General features: G+C 40.7%; 1 protein-coding gene and 1 long non-coding RNA gene across 2 annotated transcripts in view; both read left to right on the top strand.

Moving 5' to 3' along the window:
• The window catches only part of LOC138911195 (uncharacterized), a 76,264-nt gene extending 64,342 nt beyond the window's left edge, over positions 1-11,922 (top strand). Inside the window, exons 2-3 of the long non-coding RNA XR_011416588.1 lie at positions 1,359-1,426; positions 11,743-11,922. This is a non-coding gene — a long non-coding RNA (uncharacterized lncRNA). The remainder of the gene's footprint in view (positions 1-1,358; positions 1,427-11,742) is intronic.
• A 9,707-nt stretch (positions 11,923-21,629) lies between these two features.
• Positions 21,630-23,140, top strand: LOC6637071 (uncharacterized). The gene is made up of 3 exons (XM_002060450.4): positions 21,630-22,666; positions 22,723-22,895; positions 22,982-23,140. Exons 1-3 carry the CDS (start codon positions 22,008-22,010, stop codon positions 23,056-23,058), a joined length of 909 nt encoding a protein of 302 aa, XP_002060486.2. The 5' UTR covers positions 21,630-22,007; the 3' UTR covers positions 23,059-23,140.
• Positions 23,141-23,342: the final 202 nt, after the last annotated feature.

The raw sequence follows: 23,342 nt of genomic DNA, 5'->3' as shown, positions 1-23,342 counted from the left end.
ACAACCTGACAACTGAGCTTTATCACTCACACACACACCCACATACACACGCACACACTTGAATGCATACACAACATTTGCACCTCTGCCAAAGACTACTTTCTACTCGTTAGTAGAGAGTGTATTTAACTATGTATAAAATAAGCTAGACTACATTCACACAGTATACCCAAGTCATTCTCAGGATCAACAGAAGTTGAAGACTTGAGACTCCACAAATACTGGCTGCTATAAAGTAGCATTTTCCTAGCCAAATGTTTCACTGCAGATGTTGGTTTTTCACTCATTTTCCGTCTGTGCGTGTGAATCTCAGCCTTACTAACGACCTTATCGTGTCCGTTTGTCTGTCCGCCGAACTCGTTACCAAGATTTTGCTTGTAGAAACACAAAAGAACAAATACACTTGTGTTTTCTGAAAGATCGGACATTAAGCACCGATGTTAAGCAATTTTCCTGGCCTTTAAGGCATATTCGAATAACGCAATATCTAATGAATTAGGCGGTGTGCTTGAAATGGCATTGACAAGAGCGCGTACACATACTTACAGCATGCATTGTGAAGCCCATCGGCTGTCAGGTATGTTGTGCCACAGTGGTTGAAATGGCAAGCCGCAAGCTCAAATATGTTGCACTAACAGCCCAAGAGCAAACGTGGCAGGCAGCTAACAATGGCAACAACAGCAACAACAGCGACATTAGGAACAATAACAACAACGGCGACAATAACCAAACAGAGAGGTGAACAGTTTATCAACTATGTCTGACGGACTGTCAGAAACCGCAAATTGTTGTTGCAAATACAGTTGTTGTTCCTATTGTTCTTGTTGTTGCTGCTGTTATTGTTGTTGCGGTTGTTGCCGTTCCCGTTGCACATTCATTGACAGTCGACATGGCCTCGAGTGGGGGCAACCAGGCGCAGTTAGCTGGACACTGAACAGAAACAGAAACAGGACATCATCTGAAAATAAAAAAAAAAAAAACCAAATGCGAACCGCACGAAACACACGTCTACCGTGTGGACAATTTGTGAGAGTCTTGCAGAAAAATACTTACGTTCTTCTTTTATTGTTATTATTTACAAAACCAAAAGCGAAAAAATAAGTAGTAAAAATTTTTGCAGTTGGATTAAAGCGACAGCTTAATACTCTTTCACAGTCCTTTAAATTTAAATTATTAATAGCAGACTTTGCGACTTCCCCGATCGATCTCTAGAACAGCTCTTCAATAGTCTTTTTTTATTCACTCCAACTCTTAAGCTTTTGAAGATTTTAAGTTATGGAATTGCTTTTTAACCATTAAAAGCGATGTACTTCAAAGTATTTTTAATCTAGTAAGCAATAACTTTTTTTGCCTTACAGGAAAATAAAAGTTTGTCTTACGCCTACTGCCAGATGACGATCAACGATTCGTACGTGTGAATTTACAGGTGAGTGCATCATTATATATAACTGTAAAACCATCCATCCAAGCGTTTTTCCACCCATTTTTCCGAACGTGGCAGTGAATATGTCAAATTCTATCGAACAACAATTGACTTGATGGTAATCACTTTCAACTTTTACTGAAATTTCAGTACCACAAATAAATAGTTTACATCCGAAACGCTTGTACATTCGAGTTACTACTCACACACAGACACGAAACATATACAAACACATTTATACTGAATCGTCACTTAACCATGGCCATCATACGCACGGATGTCTGTGGGTTTTGACACACATACATAAATGTACATATGCAGATCTACAATGCCCTTTCCCTTAGCCCCTGGCGTGCGCCCTACGGTCCGCTGGGCGGGATTTTCAATTTGCGGCTGCTCGAGTGGCTTTTGGCAGGCCATGAAATTGTATGCAAAAATATTTTAATTGAATTGTCACCACGATTTTTATACCACGCACCCATTAATATACGCCAACTGGGCATAACAATATTATGCAAATGTATGTAACACGAAGCTGGCGTGCTCTAAACTGAATTTATTTATGTTCTTGATGCGTCGGAAAAGTAAAGCGAAGATAGTCAGGTTACAGTTTTCTGGCTACAGGAAAGTATTATTACTTTTAAAATGGGAATCGGATTTTTTAAACGCTTTGAAGTGTCTAACGCTTCTGGATGAAAATCTTAGATATTTACTTTGACTCATTTTGAAAAAAAGTCCGAGAATATACAGATAAAAAATTTGATTTGAACCAAATAATTTTCTATTCATATATTTCGGTTCAGGTTCAGGTTCGATAGTTCTCTATACAACCAATCCGATTTCAAAGTTCTGCTGTAAAACGACAATTTTGTAAGAGAGCATCGAAACGACGTCTATTACGAAATACATTTTGATTAAATGGAATATATGTAGGCAGCATTTGCTTGACTAAGTTCTTTCCTAACCAGGCAGCTACATAGTTCTGCTCAAAATTCTTTCATAGTGCTGTCAAAGTAGATATGTTTCATCTATATTATATTTTTATATATAGTTCAACGACTTTTTTTTATCGAGTATAGGGCATTGCAGAGTGAAGCACTTACGACTAGAACCTTCTTATATGGTTTCCTTCTTTTTTTTTTTATTCATGCACAACAAATTTTGCTCATTTCATTATTTGTTGAGCTTTTAACTTTAATTTAATTTTTAAATACCTCTTTGTTTTATTTGATGTTTAACGCTGCCATTGTTGCCTGGCATTGTAATGGTTGTTGGCGTCAGTATTGTTGCTGCTGCTGCTGCTCCTCCTCCTGTTTGTTGCTGTCACCATGAGAGTTGATGAAATATGCATGAGATTGCGCGCCATCAGGCCACGTAGGTGGGCAGTGGGAGGACGGAGAGTGGGCGGCAGGTGAACAAAGGCTGCCAGCGCCAATAATGACGGTCATGATAATGACAATGACACCGACAATGGCCAATTGTGTTGGCCAGAACGCCGCCATACCGCTACCTGGCTCTGAAACGCTAATTTAAATAACCGCTAAAGCGTAACCAGGCATGCTGCAGCAGCGATAAAAAGTAGCAGTAGCAGTCGCAAAGCATTTCTCAAATGCTGCCAGGGCTTGCCTTGCACAGGCATCCCATTTCTTGGACGTTGCTCATACGCCATGTGATACGAGCTTTAATTAAAAAGCACAGCACAAAGTTATTTTCCATTCTTAGAAAAGAAAACAAGATAGAAAGGCATTAAGTTACAACCGATTAAAAATACTAATAATTCTAATCGGACCCTTGAGCGCAGAATTATCTAATTAACATATGCTATATGTTATATGCATGTACTTCACATAATCGGAAATTTATAAAGCTAACACAGTTTATGGGTAAGCTGTTTCTTTAAAGATTCAAAAAGACATACAAAAAATTAAATGGAAATCAAATAATTCAATTTATTTCCATAAAATAGTTTTTCCAGACTGATTGATTGACTTATTGATTTGCCGATTGACTGACTAATTAAGGAACTGATTGATTGACTGATTTCTTTAGTTTTTGCTGCAGTTAACGAATGTTATGTTAGACGAAAGCGTTTGCATAACAATCTTTGGTTTAACTTCCGATAGGTGTCAAACTTATTTTGACAGGTTTTTATGTGAATTCAATTTCGATTACACACTTTTCGGGATATGAGTATCAACGGCCGCATACGCGAAGGCTGCATACTTTTTGGAACAAACATGTTTCACTGATTAGGAAAGAGGCCGAAAAATGGGTGAACAGAAATCCAACTGGGCCTGACTACTGTACTTTAGTACAGTTCACTCATCATATCGCTATCCTCTCCCAACTTTGAAGCACTTTGACAGACTTTGACCAACCAAGCAGATCTCAGTCGCCTTATAGCTCGTATTCATACTACAACAAGACTGTCTTCAGATCGCACAAGCTCTTCAAAACATCGATGTCTAACTAGGCCTTTGCCCTGAAGAGGCAGAGACTTTAGGCTAGTGTATGTTCGGCTTATTTTAATTGTAACAACAGCAGCAGCAATTGCCGTTTAATCGCAACAAACAGAGTTTTCGTCATGGCGGAAAATTTAATTACACGGTTTGAGAGCCACCGCAAATAGACGTAAGTGTGAGCCTAAGTTCCGACGCACCAAATACTGAATCCCCCCAGCCTTGGGCCCGAACTGAGCGCTGAGCTGGGGCTTAACACGCCACTGCGAGGCATGACAATGCGTGTTGCTGTTGTTGTTGTTGACGGTGTGATTACGTAATTACGCATGTAGTGAGTGTGCACACTTGTTGTTGCTCTAAATGTTGCTTTTATTTGCACGCCATGATGCTGCAGATGCCTCGCGCTGTCAACCCTCCACTGCCCCTCAGCCAACCCCACCCAAATTAAAGAAATGCCAAACGGGCTTAACATCTTAAGGCAGCTCATTCTGTCTCTCCCAGTGTGTGTGTGTGTGTGCGCGCGTGGGTGTGCGTGGGTACGGTGCGCGTGTGCGTGTGTGCTAAGCCCAAGAAAATTATGACAATGGCTGGGACTGCGGTTTTCGGGTCCTTGCCACCTGCGACTGACTGTTGATTGTCTGCGTTTGAAAGTTGTTGTTGTTGTTGTTTCTGCTGCTGCCTTTGTAATTGTTTATTTGCATATTTGACTGTGGCTGCTACAGATTAGCGTCAAGATTTAATGAAATTACATTTGAAGAAACAGAAAAAAATATTAAAACAATAAGCAGTATGCTCTAGTAAGGAGTGCCCGACTAAAAGATGCCCTGAAAAAGCCGTCTGTAAAAACGTATTCGCACCTTCTGCCTCACATGCACACACACACACGCAGCTGTGCTTCCTTAGGCCCAAGCATACCTCTACCTGTAAAGAGGAGCTCTTTTCTTCAATTCTAGTTGGAATGGCTGGAGGTATGGAAAAAGTAATAGTATACCATACGAGAACCTACAAAGCAATCTTGCTTTCTCGAGCCCTGAAATCTATCGCGATGTGCCTAGTCTTTAAAAGAAAATGCAAAGAATGAAAGGATATTTTACAAGTATGTAGCTTTACTTGCTTCCGATTCAGAAGCACTCGGACAATCTCCTGTCATCTATATACACTTTAAACAATAATACCCTTTTTAACAATATTTAATACATTCAGAGTAATATTGAAACATTTTAAGCTGCATATCGCTTGAGTCGATACACCCATTTCTGACTGTAAACACTTTGGGTATGTGCATGCCATTAACTTTACTGGTAATTGTAAACCACTGAACACCGCCAGACAAAGATGTTGAGAGGTTGGTGCGGTGGAGGAGGGTATGTCGCGACATCCGTTTGGTAATCGAAATACGCAGCAGTACGAATAGGACCACAAATAAGCGTACATGCGCAAGAATATCCATAGACTGCAAATACTCAGACATGCTCATTGGGTGCCTGGAAGCTAAGGCCGGGCAGAGGCCAACGGAACATCATTTGCATTCAAGGAAATGGTTTTGATTTCGGTTTTAGATACTGTTTGGTGGAGCTCCTACTCCAACCTCGAGCACCCTTGCCTAGCACTGGCGGTGCCTATGTTTCCTTCTTCTTTATTTCAGCCAAATTATGCAGCCACACAATATGCAAACTCGCTGCAGCCCTGTGCATATGCATGCATGTGCATACATGCATATGTTTATAAATATTTAATGTATCCCGACTGACCAACTGGCTGGTGATTACAGCCAGGAATTTGAAATGCTTACTGTGCTTACCTTATGTGTCGAACGTGGACGCTAAGACGGAGATTTGGCTAAGCAAGTGGCATGCAATGTTTCTTTTTTTTAACATCCGATCAGATCCCAACTCTTTCATTTCACATCTTCACTTCTCTACTACCCTACTGGGTGAAAAAAAAACGAACAACAGTTTGTGGATGATGTTTTGAGCTCAAACTCATTGCAAAGAATCTTTGAGAAGCTGTGTCTTAGACATGATTCACACTTTTCGCACATTCCACGCACTTTTGGTGGAAAATGAAAGTCAAAGAATTGTTGGTTATATATTTAAAACCTCAAAGCCCTACATATGAATCTAATGAATGATTAATAAATGCCCAAAATTTGTAGCAAAAATCTTGGACTCGATCCGGCGCGGAAATATAAGCTATTTTTTCTTACTTTTCCCTTAGCTGCTTCATTTGTTTTTAACTGTTTAAAAGAAATTTAGCTGCTGCTTTTGCACAATGCTGTTAGTTCGGCTGCTTTCTAGTTTAACTCGGGTATTCGTAGAGCTCATCAGTTGAATTTTTCTGCTGATTGAGCTATTTTTTGGCATCTAATAGACAAGTGCTGTCTATGCAGCCTTTTTTTGAGCGTGGACATCACCTCATTTACTTCTGTTTACTTTGAAAGGATTAGATCGTATTGCAGTTTATTAAACATCTTTCATATATGTTTTGGTATTTTATAAAGTTTATCAAGCGTTTTCTGCTTAGAGCTCCGATAACGCTCCTAATTTTACAAAATAAAATTCTTTAAAAATCATTTAGTTTGCCTCCTAAAAATGTTCGTAAGCACTGCAACCCCTGGCCAACAGTTGTTAATATCGGATGTCCCAAATAGCAGCGCGTAATTTATTGATTTTCATGTGAACTGACTAGCAAACATTTAGAAAAGAGCTAAGTACAAGTGCATGCACCTGTTTGTAGTATATTTGTTTTGCATACCCTGTATTTTGTACAGAAGAAGCAGCTTATTTTTTCAATTTGGCTTATGTAGCCCAATCGCCGCCTTATCAAAGCGAATTATAATAAATGACATCACACGCGTGATTTGATAAAACATATTTGTGGGATGTATCCATTGTTGCCTCAGCTATGCTTTCCCCTTTTCCTCTGGCATGGAGGACAACACTCGGCAAGCCACAGAATGTGTCTGGATGGGCGTGTGCAATTGTAAAAATTGAGTCTTCGATTCAATATAATCAGTCTTGTTATGGCCTTCACGCTCCGATTCGCAGTCAATGGCACAGTAGCACACGTGTAAGCCGTAGATGAATCTCTACCTTTGCATAGCTCTGACTGGTTGTGCGTGTGTATGTGTGTGTGTGTGTGTGTGTGTGTGTGTGCGTGCGTGCGTGTGTCTAAAGTATGTGCAAACAGCTGTCGTGTGTCTTCGGCTGGCATTCGCTGAAACGGAAACGGAAACGGAAATTACGTGCACGATGGCTGTCTACAAGCTGCGCCAGCGACAATTCATCGATGATGCTTTCCTCGCTGGCAAAATCCGTAAAAACAACATTTCGAAGCAATGGCAGCAATCAGGCCCCCTTCGACTCCGCCAACCCAATGCGTTCGCCGTGCTCTAGTTGCGCTTTAATTAAATCGCAAAGACGCGCCGTACATAATGAAACTCATTTATTATATATATGTTTCAATTTATATATATGTGTGTGCTTGTCACTAAATGTATTGTGAGTTTTAGCGGCGACAACTGCTTGGAATCACGGTTGTCCACTGTCCGTGCGGCGGTTCCAGTGTCTTTTAAATGCCCGTAAAACGCCAATGCAAATGATTTGCTCGGTTTTCAAAATTATGCAGCATACTTTTCAGCGCATGTTGTCATATTACATGGCATACTTAGCGAGGCTCATTAGAATTTTGTGCCCAACACTGACAAACTTTCGTGTCTGTCGCATGCATTTTAAAATCGAGCCCAAAATGTACGCTAAAGAACTTTTGGCGCACAGGTTGAGCAACTGCCGCTTGATTTTCCTTTTTTTAAGAATTTTTAATATATGCCATGGTTAAATTACGATTTTCAGCACGCGCCATAAAGTGTGCCCGTGGAAGGATTGTAGCGACTCTCTTATATATATTAATGTGTTGAAATTGCAAAGAAAGCGTTTTCTGAAGCTTTCGGTGCGTGTTAATGCTGGCAGCAGCAACAGCAGCTCGAGGGGCCTGCTAAAGAGTAAATATTGTAATTTTCATTATTCGAGTAATTTACGAGCGCCCGTTTCCGCCGCGCCACCTGGCCCGTAACTGTAAATGACACAAACGGCGAGAACATAAAGCATTCTTACGATTAAGCAACGGCTAACCCTTCACTGCGAATTCATTCGCATTCTGCCCAAACTATGCTACGGACTCCTGGCACCTTTAGCGGCAACGGGACGTATGAGTAATTTGACAGTGCGCACAATTAATCTGACGCTGTTTCACTTCGTTTCGTTTCGTTTCGTTACGTTTCGTTTCGCATGCCGGCTATTTAATTGTATTTATAAAGCACGCAATGGTGTGTCACGCCCACCGCCCAACGACTGGCACGAGAGCCCAGCTTCAATCCGGATTAGCAATCAGGACAGCAACAAACGAGACGCAAACAAATAATTAACAAAGACGGATAGAAAGAGAGTGTGAGTGCCCGATATGATGATACCCTCCTGCTGCCCAGGCAGCAGCTGTTCTAGTAATACTTCCTTCTTTAGCCCTCCACACACTCCGCTCACTATAACAAATGTGTTCTTCAATAACTTCTGTATTTACTCTCCGCTTCAACATTGCCTGGGCTAACAAATTGTTAAACAATTGTGTGCTTATTTCTTAAATATTTTTGGAAATCGGTTGGATGAATATAAATAACAACAAATTAAGTAGTTAGAGCAAACAGAAAAAAATTTGTCTGGAAATTGCACAATGAATTTAAGCAGTAAAAAAAACGAACTAGACTTTGAGTTTGAAGAAATAACAGAAGAATTAATTTATTTTGAGTTTAACATGCAAGAGCTAAGATTACAAGGACAAAGTCTTTAGCTTCAAATGGGTGGCAATGTCCATTAGATGCATTCGCATAAAAGGAATATATCTTTTTCAACGCGTACAGGGTATACATATATGAGGACAGGTTAAAGATTAAATAGCCTTGCGAAGCGCGTTATAAAATGCTCCTCAATGCCATTCAAGCTGCTGTATGTTAAAATATTTCAATATGAAATAATGTTTGGGGAACTGTTAAAAATTGAGAGCCTGGAGCAAAGGACAAATGTGAAAAAAGGCGGATGGATTATAAAACCAAGGTATTGGACGAGCAGTAAGACACGCCAGCTGATGCTGCTGGAAACGGAGACAATGTATTTAATGGGTATATGTATACATCGAGAGGTTGATTCAGGCTGTTTTGGGTCTATTGTGGGCGTGAGCCCGATTGTTGCAAAAACTCGTTCCTTTATTTATGTATTCATGTGTTCCCACACAATGCCTGCATATTATCCATACTTGACCTCATTCAAATTGCGCACAAATACAAATTAAAAAAAAAAAGAACAAAATATGGAAAATACAATTAATTTCACAATTTATGCGCACAGTTGGAATTGACAATTGGAATAGCTGCTGCAATATCAGCTAAATATGCAAAATTGTGACATTGTTGCATTCGATTTACGCTCAATAATCACACACGCACATACGCACACACACACACACCCACTCGCACACATGTACAAATAACGCTAACAAATCGTTTGAAACGATTCGTAAGTAATTTGAAAATCACTTGGGCTCATTGCAGTCAAATTTCATTTGAATTTCAAATGCAATTTTAATTATTGTCAAGTTCCATTAACTATCAATGAATGCATTTGCATCAAGCGCAATTCAACTCATTTTAAGCAATTTGCATAATCATCACGACAACAAAAAATAATAATAATAATGAAATGTGTTCGTTATATTGACAAAACCTATTTTTAATCCTTTTTTTTTTGCGGCGCCTGAATTAATACGGTGTCAATTTTTTTGTAATTTATATTTTTAATATGATTTCAGTTACAATGGATTAACTATTGGTTATCTCACTTGCAAATGGGTTGAACTTTTTCTAACAGGCCTGAATCTTAATTAAAGATTATGTAAAATCTGTGGCACAGCTTTATTGTTGCACTCGAAATTGCTTCACTGGGCAATACTTGCCCACAGCACAAGTACAGCTTCAAGAATTTGGTGAAGAGCCCTCTAGATTTTTGACTACTAGTTAAAAGTCATTTAATAGACAATATTAAATGACCCTTAAGCTGTGAGCAAATAAAATAAATAAATATTTAAAATGCCTTTAACAGTAAAAGAACAGCTGGCATTGCTTCCAATTATATAGGGAACTTAGCCGAAAACTGTGGACGATATCGATTTGTCTAGATTTACTGTGTGCAAGTAGCTTCTATAAAAATTATTATTTTTTATGGAATAACAGTTAACAGTTAAACTAACAACTACCTGTTACATAAAGCACTATATATTGAATACAATTTGTACTGACATTTTACTTAGTATTTGGAAATTCCTAAAAGTGGCCGGGGGTCAGTCTAGTGTGTGTTAAGCTTATGTAGTTAAGTCTTGAGGACACTGCAAGTTAGTAATATTGTATTTTAATTAAATGCAAGACTCCCTGGCAACCGGGCCAAATGACAGACATGCCACAAAAACGAAAAGAAAAAGCCTGAAGATCTGTCGTTCAATGGACATCTGAGCAGGACCTTGAGCCATTAAAGGAAAAATAGCAGCTTAATGATTTGAAGGGTCAAAGTTGGGCCATTGCTGGTCATTTCTTGGTACTGAAATGAGCCTGTTCTATTGCTTGTAATTTATGTTAAACTTTGCGGTTGCCCAGAGAGGCCAACAGGACATGCAAGTGGCCCTTGTCCATTTGTCTGTCTGTCTAGTTGTCTGTCTGGTTGTTTGTCTGTCTGTCTGTCTGCCTGGGCGGCATTTGGTTGTTGCTGTTGCTTAGTTTTAGCTGCTAACCAAGACTGCAACACAGTTGCCGTTGTTGCCGCTGCTGCGCGCACTAATTAACTGACTTGAAAAGTAATTAAGTCATTTGTCTGATTCCCAGACGGATTTGCCTCCGCCTCAGCTGCTGCGGCGCAAGTGTTTGAATTGTTTTGATGTTTTGTTTTGTTTTGTGTTTTCTGTTGTGTGTTGTGTGTTGCGGTTTCTGCTGCCGCCTTGGCTCGTTTGGTAATTGCTGACCTGAAGCCGTAGATAATCAAAAGTGGAAATCCTCCTCTCTACGCGCGCCAAACTTGTTGGGCCACAACAACCGCTCGACTGTGCGCCAGCCTGAAGCCAAAGCGAAGTTGACACTGTTCTAGTTACAACTTTTGGCAGACTTACAAGCTATGTGCCTGTGTCTGTGTGTGTGTGTGTGGGTGTGGGTGTGGGTGTTTGTGCTGCAATGCTAGTAGAGTTGGCGCTCACCTTGACATCAAACTTTTCCGTTAAGGCTATCAATTTACTTGCGCTGCTAATCCGACCGTTGAGATCAATTAGTGTGCACAGGCACGCAGCATAAAGTAAACTTCGCTTAGTATACATCCTCAGTCCCAAATTCCAGCCCCAGCCATATTATCGTCTTTAGCCTCACCTAGACCTCACCTGTCGACACTTGGCCCCTGCTCAGTTGGGGGGTTATTGCACACGTGACACTTGTCGATGAAGTTGTGAGTGGGTCGTTGCCGCTAGCTCAAGCAAGTAGTGTGCCTTAAATATCGGTGGCTTAGCTGGCGAAAGGTAATCATTGCCATTGACATGCTGCCATAGTTGATAAGTTTTGTCAAACCCAAATGCGTAACAACAAACAACCAACACAAAGAAAACACATTGTAGGCGCAGTGTTTGCCGTGCACACAAATCCAATTACTTCCATGTAGCAAATGGGTGTCAACTAATTCACGGCTATCAAAGATCGCGTTTTATTTATTTTTGCTTTTTATGGAGACCAAAATCAATAACTGAAATAATAGCTTACTAATAATTTTGTATTACCTCTTTCAGTTCCACCCACATGATAAGTTAACCTTGTTACATTCATAAAATACAGCCCATGGAGTAAACAAGACTTCACAGCTTTCAACGGAACATAAATCCGAGTTAAAAAGGAAACATATATAAGACTTTTTAGTAAAAAATTGTAGACTGACAGATACTCTATTCTGAGCGCAATCAGGGCTCTACTGAGGTAAGTGCTTGTTACAAAGGTAAGAATCATTTTATATGTTGAAAACTTAAAAGTATAGAATTTATTTTTCTGTATATATATGGCCAGCACGCGTACGTCCTAAATTGAAAGCTAATTTAAAGCTCTCTCTTTCTTAAATGCAGACCGCCCTTCTATGTGATATTCATGAACCAGATAATCATTATGCTTATAACTTAAGCGGAGTAATAAACTTCTCTTTATGAATGATATCAAATTTAGTATCAGATCATTTTACTGTTTGAAAAGACTTTCTTTAATGTGAATCGCTCATCTATTACGATTTTTTGTAAAATGTGTGCCTATTGTTTAAAGAGGCCAATATGTATAGAATTTAAATTTGGAAGTTATTTTAATACAAGTTTTAAACTCATGGGGGATCACTTTTGTATACAGGTTTTCATTACTCATACTTACTATATTTATTTTAACTTTATTCAAACTATTTCTTTAATGTGAATCGCCCTGCTTTGTGATTTTCATGAACCTGAGTACCATCAAATATGTGTGCTAATAATTTAAACAGCTTTTCACCACTTGCTGCTTATGTTAGTTTTTCTTTCTTTCTCTTTCCCCATTCTTATTTATCTAGTCCTCTCATTCAGAATCTAAGCTGCTTTCGCGCTAGAAATACATCAAAAGTTAGTTATTGAGCAAGGCAATATTCAGGAATAAACAAATATATATTAATGGAAAACATATTTTGATTTCTCTTGAAGATTGATTGAGTGGGCAGAAATGTGTGTGAGAGATTTCGGACCAGTTTTGTATTTTTTTTTTATGATTCTTGCTTAGTTTTGAAAATTAAAACTAATATTTTAACGTGTATTTAAAACAATTACGAATTATAATCATGTATTTGTTAATTGGCTTTGAGTTCAATTTTAAAATTGGCTTATAGGATGTCATTAGTTAGAAAGCCCTCTAATCCTGTTGAGGGCTTAAACCGGAAAGTTCAGCCCGTCGCCCAATTATTTGGGCATTGTTATGGACACAGATTGTTGCCAGTATGGTCTGCCCGCACCATATTTAATTTCAGCATGGCAAATGGCAATTAATATGTAGCAAAATTATGCGGCATGAAAATTGGCATGCGCCTAGTGGCATGTGGAAAACGGAAAGTGGCATGCGGCATGCGGAAAGTGGCTCAGGCTCAGACTCAGGCTCATTCCATACGCTGCTTGACCAAAATCCAATGCAAAGCGCATTAAAAAGGCCACAGAGCTGACAAAGTGCTCAACGAGCTGGACCCACTCTGTGGCTCGCAGCTGCCATAGGCCTCTAACTGAAGGCCCGAGGATTCGTTTGGTAGCGCCATTGTTCGCCAATGCTTGGGTGGCAAACAAACTTCCAAAATGCCAACGACGACGAGTGCCTGTTGATGAAGATGATGATGATGATGATGCTGATGCTAATCATGATGATGCAGCGGCGGCAGCTGCAAGCGCCATTGTTGACTTTGGACTCGACAGGCGCAAATTAACCGCAAAAGCCCCAGCCGGGTTTTGAAACGGGGTCGGAGTCGAGCACCAACACACGTGACATGAAGCGTTAAGCAGCATATGTGTGTGTGTGTATGACTGTGTGTGTGTGCGTGTAAGTGTGTCTGGGCCACAAATGCTGTTCATTACTTGAACTTAAACAATCGAATTAGCCCCAAAACAAACAGCAACACGAGCTGAGGCGTCAGCAACAAAGCGTCAGCTACTGCAGCTTCTGTAGCCGCTCGTCAGCTGCTAAAGGCTAAGCCTATGTAATTGCAATGCCAGCCCTGACCTGGCCCGACCAGACCCGACCTGACCTGACCTGACCTGACCTAAACGGGCCGAATCGACCTTAGTAGCCTTTCGAGTCATCGGTTTTGGGTTAACTACTGCCACCACTTTGGCCAGCGAAATAAACGTTGTTTATCAACTTGATTAGAATTACTTTTCAAGCCCCTTAAGTTCCGGTCATTACATCAACAGCAGAACAACAGCTGCCCAGATGTCACAAAACAAAAGCACTTGTTCACTCCGTTCAGTCTGGTTCTTCAAGCGTTCAATGGCTCGCTTGTTCATTGCATCCACTTGCCGCTGGACGTCAGGTACAACCAGCTAGATACTTAAGCCCGCAAGCGAACAGTGTGTCTTGCCAACAACCAGAAGCTGATGAGTTTTCAGTTGAAATAGCTTCAGGTGTACAAACAATTGAATTGTCCTTGACTTGAAACACAACTCTTGACTAGGTGTGATACTTAAACGTCTTTAATTATATAGTTCACACACAACAGTGCTTCTTTGCTATTAAGCGTTCTTCTCATCTATTAAGGCGACTTCTATTGCATGCAATAATATTTATTGATTTGCAACATGTGCTAAAATACACACATATTCATTTAGTAAGAGTATTATTGTGGGTCATTGTTGTTAAGGCTTACACAGTATTTAATATACTCTTGTAGTCTTGTCCGTCTGTCCTTCCGTCCGACTATTTCTATGCGCACTAGTCCGTGAGCCGAGTCGATCTAGCCATGTCCGTCTGTCTGTCCGTCCGTCTGTTCGATGATGAATGCAAGGATCTCAGAAGCTATAAGAGCTATAGACTTGAAATTTTAGATGTAGATGCTCCTAGTACCTGCGATAATCGATAACATACTCCGTTTCCAAGCAATCGATAAAAATTGATATCGATATCCTGTTTTTGGGGGCAATTTTGGTAAATAATAAGAGCTAGAGTCACGAAACATGATGTGTTGCTTCTAAAATAGAATATATATATATGCATTTGATGTTGGAAGAAGAGGGTTCAGGGTATCCCCTAGTCGGGAGCTCCCGACTAGAACCTCTTACTTGTTTATCATTTGTTTTATGCCTTACACCCATTAAAAATGATTATAAAGGGTGTGATTGTTTTGTGCGAAGATATTTATATATTTTCTTGATCAGCATCAATAACCGAGTCGATCTAGCCATGTCTGTGTGTCTCTCCTTCTGTCCGTCTGTCCATCCATCCGTCAGTCCGTCAGTCCGTATATATAAAAGCAAAATCTATATGAGCTAGAGACCTTGAGCGTGGTCCCCCAGTGTCCGCGCAGTACGAGTGTGTTTCCGATAATCGATAGCTTGACCCATTTCCAAGTAATCGATAAGAATCGAAAAATAGTAAAAATTACATTTTAAGGTGCACAATTTGAGTGGGAACATTTAAGGTAAGATATATAATATTTTCTAGTCGAGTTTTGTTTTTTTCAGTATAAATATATTATTAAGCTTCTGCCGTAAAAACGAAACAAACAGAATCCGGCAAATAATGAAGTGTTCAAATCAAATAAGTTACTGCACACTGGACCCAATCAAAATGCCATTTAACTTTATAAAATGTAATAATAGTTTTGTTTTACAAGCGATTTGCTTTCTTTATACTAAAAGAGCAGACAATGGAAACGGGTCAAAGGCTAAGCATTCCATTTAAAGACAATGCTTGGCTTGAAAGGCGAACGGGGCGGGGCTGTTCCGGCTACGTGAGCTGTCGAGCAGCTGACATATTGACTCATCAACTTAAGACTTAAGAACGGCGACAAGTCAAAATGGTAATGATAATGACAATTGCCGAGAGCCACCCAAACCAGCAACGACTAAACTCATTGCCCTTACCATGGGCGACTGCTACTGCCACGCCTACTGCTATTGTCAGCGGCAGGCTCGCAGCTACTGGCAATGTCAATACGCTGTCGCGGCGCGGTAAACAACGAAAAGCGCAATTTTTATGTTAATGAACATCATTTTTCTCTGTTTGCTTTCACTTGCGTTAAGTGTCGCAAATAAATTCATTAAAGTGGCATTTTTCAATTTTAATGATGAGGACTCCCACCTCCACTCTGCCTACTGTCTAGCCCGGCACCCAACCACCCAACCACACAACCATCCGCCGAGCTGAGCTCATTGCGAGTGATAATGAATATTCCGTTGGCATGGACAATGAATACAAATAGTTAATGCTCCACCGAATGAGTATCCATCCACCCACGTTCAGCTTAAATGCTGAATTTACAAATGAATTACGCATTATTTATTACTTATAACTTACGGTTATCATTTGTTGTTGCTGTTGTTATTTTTGTTGCCTGCACAGACAGCCAGCGACGCACTTTATGCTTTATGGTAATAAACGTTCTTATCAGCTCGTCAACTGCAAATTGTTTGAGTGTAATGCGAGTTGAGATTTAATCACTTTGATATTATTTTTAATGAGGCCGTATTGCACGAGTACATTGGGAATTAACCATTGTTCGATGTCCCCTTTTTACCTCCATCCATACCCATACACGAGCCGTATCTAGGCATTGTGCAGTTATGCAAGTGTATGCAACACGTTGTCGATCGAACTTCGTTGCAACAACAAACACAAAACTATATATATATGAATATATACTTCTGAACCTATGGATACTTTATTTTCTTGGTGATTTCGAATTTCCCTCAAAAGTATGCTTTTTTTCTCAGTGGAAGAAAAGTAAGACAAGTAACTCCCATTTTGAAGCTTCGGAGTATTATTTTTGAAATGTTTTCTTTTAACAAAAATGCTTGCTGAGAATTTGTGTTTTACTATGTGAACAGTGAAAACTGTTTACGTACATTACTATTAGGCGGACAACGCTTTTGGACGTACATTTTTTTATACCCTGAACCCATTAAAAATGGGTATAAGGGTATATTATTTGTGCAAAATCCAAATGTATGTAACAGGCAGAAGGAAGTATCTCCGAAAAAAATTGCTGCTGGGCCTTAAGCAAACCAATTCCAAAGAGGATTTGATCGTTCATAATTTTGGATCAAAGTTTTCATGTTTCATTTAAAATTGGGAAGATTAATGTTGAATGTCAGGCTCACGAGCTGAACCCAAAAGCAAGACATTGGTTTCCAACCAGAACCGAGGCAAAAACCATTTTCTCTGAATGTTTAGCTATAATTTATAATATATATTTAATAAGGGATTTTCAAAGGATATAAGCAAATCAACCGATATATAGGCAGCTGTTTAGAATGGAACATAAATTTATTCTGGCAAAATTGGAAATTTATGATTTCTAAAAAAAAAAAAACAAACGCGAATGTGATCAGTTTATCGTAAGCTTAAGGACTTATAAATTGTACTCAAGCAACTGGATGAAATTGTGTACAAGGCAAGTGATAATTGCAAAATTATGAGCTGAGTTGAGATGAGATGAGATGAGATGAGTTGAGATGAGGCTTGTTGCTGTTGTGCGCGACTTTTCCTACTTATCTTGCTGTGCAGTCAGAAGGAAATGTAAGCGGAGCCAGCGGCACAGCACTGCGGAGAGACAGCCGCCGAGACAGCCGGCGAGCCGTAGACGTATAAACCGTAAGCCGTAAAACGTAAGCCGTGAACTGTGAACTGTGAACCGTAACCCTTCGCGCACCCGCGTTATCCCTTATCTAGCAACCTACGCGAACCCAGTCTAGATGAGCTTACGCAATTATGAAACATTAAAAATACGCGCATATAAATCGCTTCATTTTTATGCGCAATTATAGCACGGCTGCGACTGCGGGCCGTACACGTTGCCCGGACCGCCGTCACCGTCGCCGACGCCGACTCTCAATTAACTTAATTCCCTTTTGCATAAACTGGCTAGGAGACTGTTGCTGATGCTGATGTTGATGCTGATGCTGTTGCTCATTTGGCCCGACGCATTCCTCATGTATTTTTTATTTATTTTATATTTCAACGATTATTCAGCATCACCCGCGCAAACTACTCAACCGTGTGCACTTTGGCCAAAAGTGTCAAATGTAAAGTGGAAAAGGAAATTCACGAAACGAATAGACAAAAAAAATTAGCTGGCAACGCGCTACGCACCATTGTGCCCGGAAGTCGAGCCACATAAACAAAATATGCAAAAACAAGAAACAAAAAACAACAACAACAATAAACTTGGATGGTATATACATATATATGTATTAAATGCTGTTACTATGGAAAATGCTTTCGTTTGGCTAATGCGATTTTAGACCACGGCCTCCAACTGCCTGGCTGTTTAGCAAGCTCCAACTTCCAGTTAACGGAACAGACACCGACCCGCATTTGGATCCGCCGTGTGGCGCTCTAATGGGATTACGACGCTGTCAGCGACAAGAATAAGAAGAAGATGTGGCAGTAGTTCACGTCGTCAGCGACTTTCTAACTGATTATCTGGCCAGGTTGACAGCAAAATTCAGCGCGGTGGACTGCGAACAAAAGCGGCAATCGTTCGACCGAGATGTAGCTAAAGCTGGAGACGATGGCCAAGACAAGACGTTAATATTATTATACGCTTTGTAAACAAATTATGAATTATGTTGGATAAATAGAAAAACTTAATAATAACTTGATTGCGGCATTTGGTTGGCTACTGGCTCCTGGCTCCTGGCTCCTGGCCAGTTGGCCTTAACATTCTCAGTGCTGTTTTCCCAAAATGCCCAAAATGGGTGACAACAACAAATGCACTGCACGAAAATGTTTCCAACATGGGCAAAGCTGCAAGCTGGCTTTAAAAAGAACTGGCTAAAACCTGAAAAAGCGAATCGACCACGAACCGAACCAAAACAAACATTTTATTTGGGCTTGAAGTATAAGATTTTCATAAAAGGAAACATAGAAATAAAAGAAATTTCATTTATAATAAATGAAATTTAAATATGTGGAAACCTAGAACCAAACCTTAAATTTTATAATATGTTAACAGTTCCACATTTGTGCACATTCTCGAGAGATTTGGGATATTTCTAAGAAATTTAACTAATCGATTGATTGATATACCTTAAAATATAACAAATTTCTTGATTTTATTATTGATTTCATGATGGATGGCAGTCCATTTGTGAATTTCGATTGTGTCCCGCTTAGACCTTAAATATTTTGCACAGTGCTTTCGTCCATCTTTATTTCCGGCTCTGACCAAGAATATGGTCTATGCCGGGCATAGGCATAGGACGAACGTGTCCTTGGGTTTCCATGGGTCTCTGGCACAGACTCAGCCTCGGCCGCCACCGTTGCCTCCACCTCGCCCTCCACCTCGGCGTCTATGCATGGTAAATGTGGCGGCCCCAGGCACTGGCGGCACGTTAATTATGGCACAAAAATGGCCAAATTGTGCTGGCAAAATACAAAATGCTTAGCGGGAGGTGCTATCTGGCGTCGGAAGGGGGCGTGTCCGGACGCGCACATTGCAGGTTGTGTTGCCAGCGACGACGACGACGACGAATGAAAGAAAATGTAAAAACAAATTGAAAACTTTTCCACGATATAAATTTGCATTTATTTTGAGCGCTCTTTGTTGGGTGTCCCTTGGAACTTTGGAACGGACTCGCCTGGACTGTCGGCTCTCGAAGCTCTCAGCTCTTGGGCGCTCTTCAGCTCTTCAGCTCTAGTATCGGCAGACACACTGTTAGCATATCAGGCGGCTTGTATATAGCTAAATATATACAAATTGCTTAAATCGAAAAAGTTTTGCTCCTTTTTTATATACGCGCACACACACACACACACACACATACAATGACTATACAAGAATATATATATTATATTTTAGCAGCAAATACACCTACGAAGGCAATAACTGAACTGAACCGAGCTGAGCTGTCCCCGTCGAATGAGAAATCCTGTGCCTTGTTAGCGGACCAGCTCCACAAAGTCGTGAATAGCTGCTTCAGCCAAATGGAGAACCTGCAGCAGCTGTTGTTGTCACATTGTTGTTGCCGCTGCCACTGTGCGCTACCTTTTTGAATATTTATGAAAAACTGAAACGTTTTAGCGCGCGGCCTGGTGCCCCTTGCAGCGTTTGTTCCCTTTTGTACCCTACGCACAATGCAGGCAGATAGTATGCCAACTTCTTCTGAGTCTTATCTCAGGCCATGTCCGGTTTAACTATCCTACTATATCATTACTTCTTTTCACTAGCCGTATTTTATTTGAGCCTAAGATTTTCGATTTAGCTGGCTCTTGGTCTTGCATTTTTTTTTCTTTTCCTTCACTGGGTTTTGGGTTCACCTATTTTATATCAAAAACCTTGTTTTAATATAAACTTGTTATATTGTATTTATATAGAATATCCATTTTTAATTTTTATATGTATTATATTATATTAAAATGTTTTAACAATTCTTTTCAAGAATATATATAGAATATATATATTATATTTTTTTTTTTTTTAATTTTTAGAATAGTAAAGAATTATATTCTATTTTTATATATATAAAATTATACTTAAGCATTATTTTATCAAATTATATCTTCTTAGGAATATTTTTATCATCCATAATAATTAATCATGTGGGGCCAAAAGTCTCTTGGTCTATTTTGGGGGTACGTGAGTAACTTATTTTATAATAAATAATAATTAATAGGGCTTTTGACAAAGAAGCTCTCACGATCTGCTGGGTATACGCAAGTAAAACATTTACAATTTTGCGTACTTGCCCTTGTGTGTATTTTTTTATGTTATGTTTGTTGGTTCCTTTCCCACTTGTTAGTTAACTAATTGTATTTTTTTTAAGTCCCTTCTGATATTGTTGTTGTTGTTGCGGATGCTTTTGTCGCGTTTCGTGTTGGTGGGAACCGCCCACGCACAAAAATGATTTAAGTGCGCCTTCATTAATTACGTTTTACCGCAGCTTTAGCCGCTGAAGGGAAGGGTGGCAGGCAAGTGTTAGCAGGTGGGCTGTGGGCGGTGTGCGGTGTGCGGTGTGCGGTGTGAGAGTGCCCCTGTGGCAGGTTGCAGCGATTTGCGGAGTATAAGTGGTTGAGTACGCCACCAGCCGTAGCTGCTGAAACTTTAATAGACCGTATTTCAGCATAATTAACACGGCAAGTGTATGAATGATGCATGACAAATCGCTGCGGGTGAATGATGCTGGCAACTCTGGCAGCGCCGCCAGCAGTCGGCAGACACCGACAATCAGAGTAACCACCTCCTCCCCCCCCCCCCCCCCCCCCCCTCCTACTGTGACCGCCCTAATAATTGCAAACGGTTAAATGTAAATTGAGATTAAGTTAGGCAACCCAACCCCTGCCCCACCGTTCGTTCTTGTGCTGCTTGTGCGTCGGCAACCGGAGCATTTTTAATGCACAACTTTGAAGGGTCAACCTTTTTTTCGCCAAATGATATGCGAATAGGGAATTGGGTAATGATAGCTGGAGCGTGTTCTGGCCCAAAGAATATTTCAGATCAAGTCTGATCTGTAAGAGACACCTGCACGAAGTGTGTCCAGTCTCGACTCTAGTCTGATTTGATTATTCCTTTGCTATATCGATAAAAGTTCAGATAAACAAATAAAAATAAATGAAAAAAAAGTGTGTTCTAGACGAAAGTGCCCGACTAGTTTATACCCTGTACTCCCTGAGCTCGTAAAATTATGTAAAGAACATTATTTGATATTAATACAAAACGTGCATAAGTCGAGAGTGCTCGGGCCATTAATCTAAAGTATACTAATTAACGTATGGATATTCAAAAAAAAAGGAAATAAAATTGTTGAATTGGTCGACGAAACAGAATACGAACGGAAACCGAAACAGCAGCATGTCCAAAACTATGCTATAGATTTGCAGCAACGCCTGTGACTACCCCTGAAAGTAGACTCTGTGTTTGGGGACACTTTGCGGCACACCTGAGCTGAGCAGAGCAGAGCAGCGCTGAAGAACCGGTCGCCGTTTACCTGACCCAATTAACCAAAAAGCTCATCGCATGGGAATGTTTATGAACGTGCCCATAAACAAATCCCGATCGCAGTCGGAGAATCCAGATCAGAACAAAAACCAGTCGAAGAATTTCTCAGCGTTTCGAGTTGGCAAATGCGATATTTCGACCGTATAATGCACGTCATCGATGCTTTGCTGTCCGATGTCCGCCGTCTGTAATTATTTTACTTTGCCAGCTCAAAGCAAATGCAAATGAATGCCATATCACCTGTCACTTTGGCAGATGGGGCTTAGAAATTTATGCATTTGCTGCGCTGATTTGTTGCAGCCGGCGAGACTCTACGCGGTTCTGTGATAGCTTAATATAAATGTGTTGCAATTGATGCTGAGCAGCGCATTTAATGCTGATCACAGCGCTGGATTAAACACACACGCTCCCTCACCCCCAACATCCTACCTCCCCGATCAGCCCAGCATCATGTCCGGGCAGACCAGAAAGCAACCGCTGCTGCTGTTCATCAGCTTTGCCTGCATTGCGGCCACTTTTGGACAGAGATTGCCACTGCCAAGAGAGCAGCTGCTGGCGCCCACCCTGCCCTTCGCAGAAAGCTTCGAGATCTTGGACGGAAATCCTGCTGATGCTGCAGCTGCCGCTGACGACGCGGACGACGACGATGGCGACAGCACGCAGCGCACGCGGGAACAGCTTAGGCAAGTGCTAGGGCAACAGCTGACTGGCGCTGTGGCACCGTTGACGGCGACGCCATTGGCGGTCCTAAGCCGCCGCCAGCCGGCCGTTGTGGCGCCCAGATCTGGCGCAGAGGCTGCACAGCGCTTTGCCGACTCTGCTGACGAGGAAGAGTCCAGCGAGGAGGACAGCGATGAAACAGAAAACGAATCAGACACCGACACAGACACCAACTCCGACACGGACACGGATACGGAAACGGACACTGACGCGGCACAGGAGCCACAGCAGGAATACAATCCGTATCGTGACAATTTTAACGACCGCAACGAGGACGGCAGTTACGTATTTGGGTGAGTCACCGCCAGCAGCCTATGCAACCCACTCGCTAACCCACTCAACCGCACAGCTACGCGCTGCCAAACGGCGTACGCCGCTGGGAGCGTGGCTTCTATTCGGAGCAACAGCAGCATGGTCTGGTGGTCGAAGGCTTCTATGTCCAGCCTCGTAATTACGGTCATACTGTTCAATATGAGCTGCGCTGCTATCGCGCCGATGCACATGGCTATCATCCACTGGCAGGTATATATATATATATATACTTGTATATAGTATATGCATATGTCTATATACTTATCCACACACAAAATCCAACTCCTTTCTTTCAGTGGAGTATTTGAGGCAGTCGCCTAGTGTGCGTCGTGATGAGTTGCCTAATGTGCGCTGTTTAAAATTTAATCGATAACACCGATAACGATAACACGAGATGTCTATCAATGTCTGCCCAGCTTCCAAGCTGAATTTTTTTTGTGCACGTAATAAAATTTAATAAAAATAAAATTGAAGTTTTAATTATTGGGCAAGATGCAACCTTATATATGAAATAATATTTAATAGTTATTATATAAGGAAGTAATTATAAACGTGCAAGCAAAACTTCGATTTTGTTGATAGTAATAATACATTTTATTATAATTATTGGAAAATGTATCCACTTAGGAGAAAACAAATGCCGCCCACCGTTAGTTC

Source organism: Drosophila virilis, chromosome X, assembly GCF_030788295.1.
Source record: "Drosophila virilis strain 15010-1051.87 chromosome X, Dvir_AGI_RSII-ME, whole genome shotgun sequence".
Lineage (NCBI taxonomy): Eukaryota > Metazoa > Arthropoda > Insecta > Diptera > Drosophilidae > Drosophila > Drosophila virilis.
Note: the sequence above shows the minus strand (reverse complement) of the source record. Positions and strands in the feature narration are given on the sequence as shown.

Excerpts from the sequence above, each read along its gene's own strand:
- LOC6637071 (XM_002060450.4), top strand. The coding sequence starts at position 22,008 with ATGCTGAGCAGCGCATTTAATGCTGATCACAGCGCTGGATTAAACACA. Across the intron at positions 22,667-22,722 it reads GACGGCAGTTACGTATTTGG|CTACGCGCTGCCAAACGGCG; the intron begins GTGAGTCACCGC and ends TCAACCGCACAG. Across the intron at positions 22,896-22,981 it reads TGGCTATCATCCACTGGCAG|TGGAGTATTTGAGGCAGTCG; the intron begins GTATATATATAT and ends CCTTTCTTTCAG.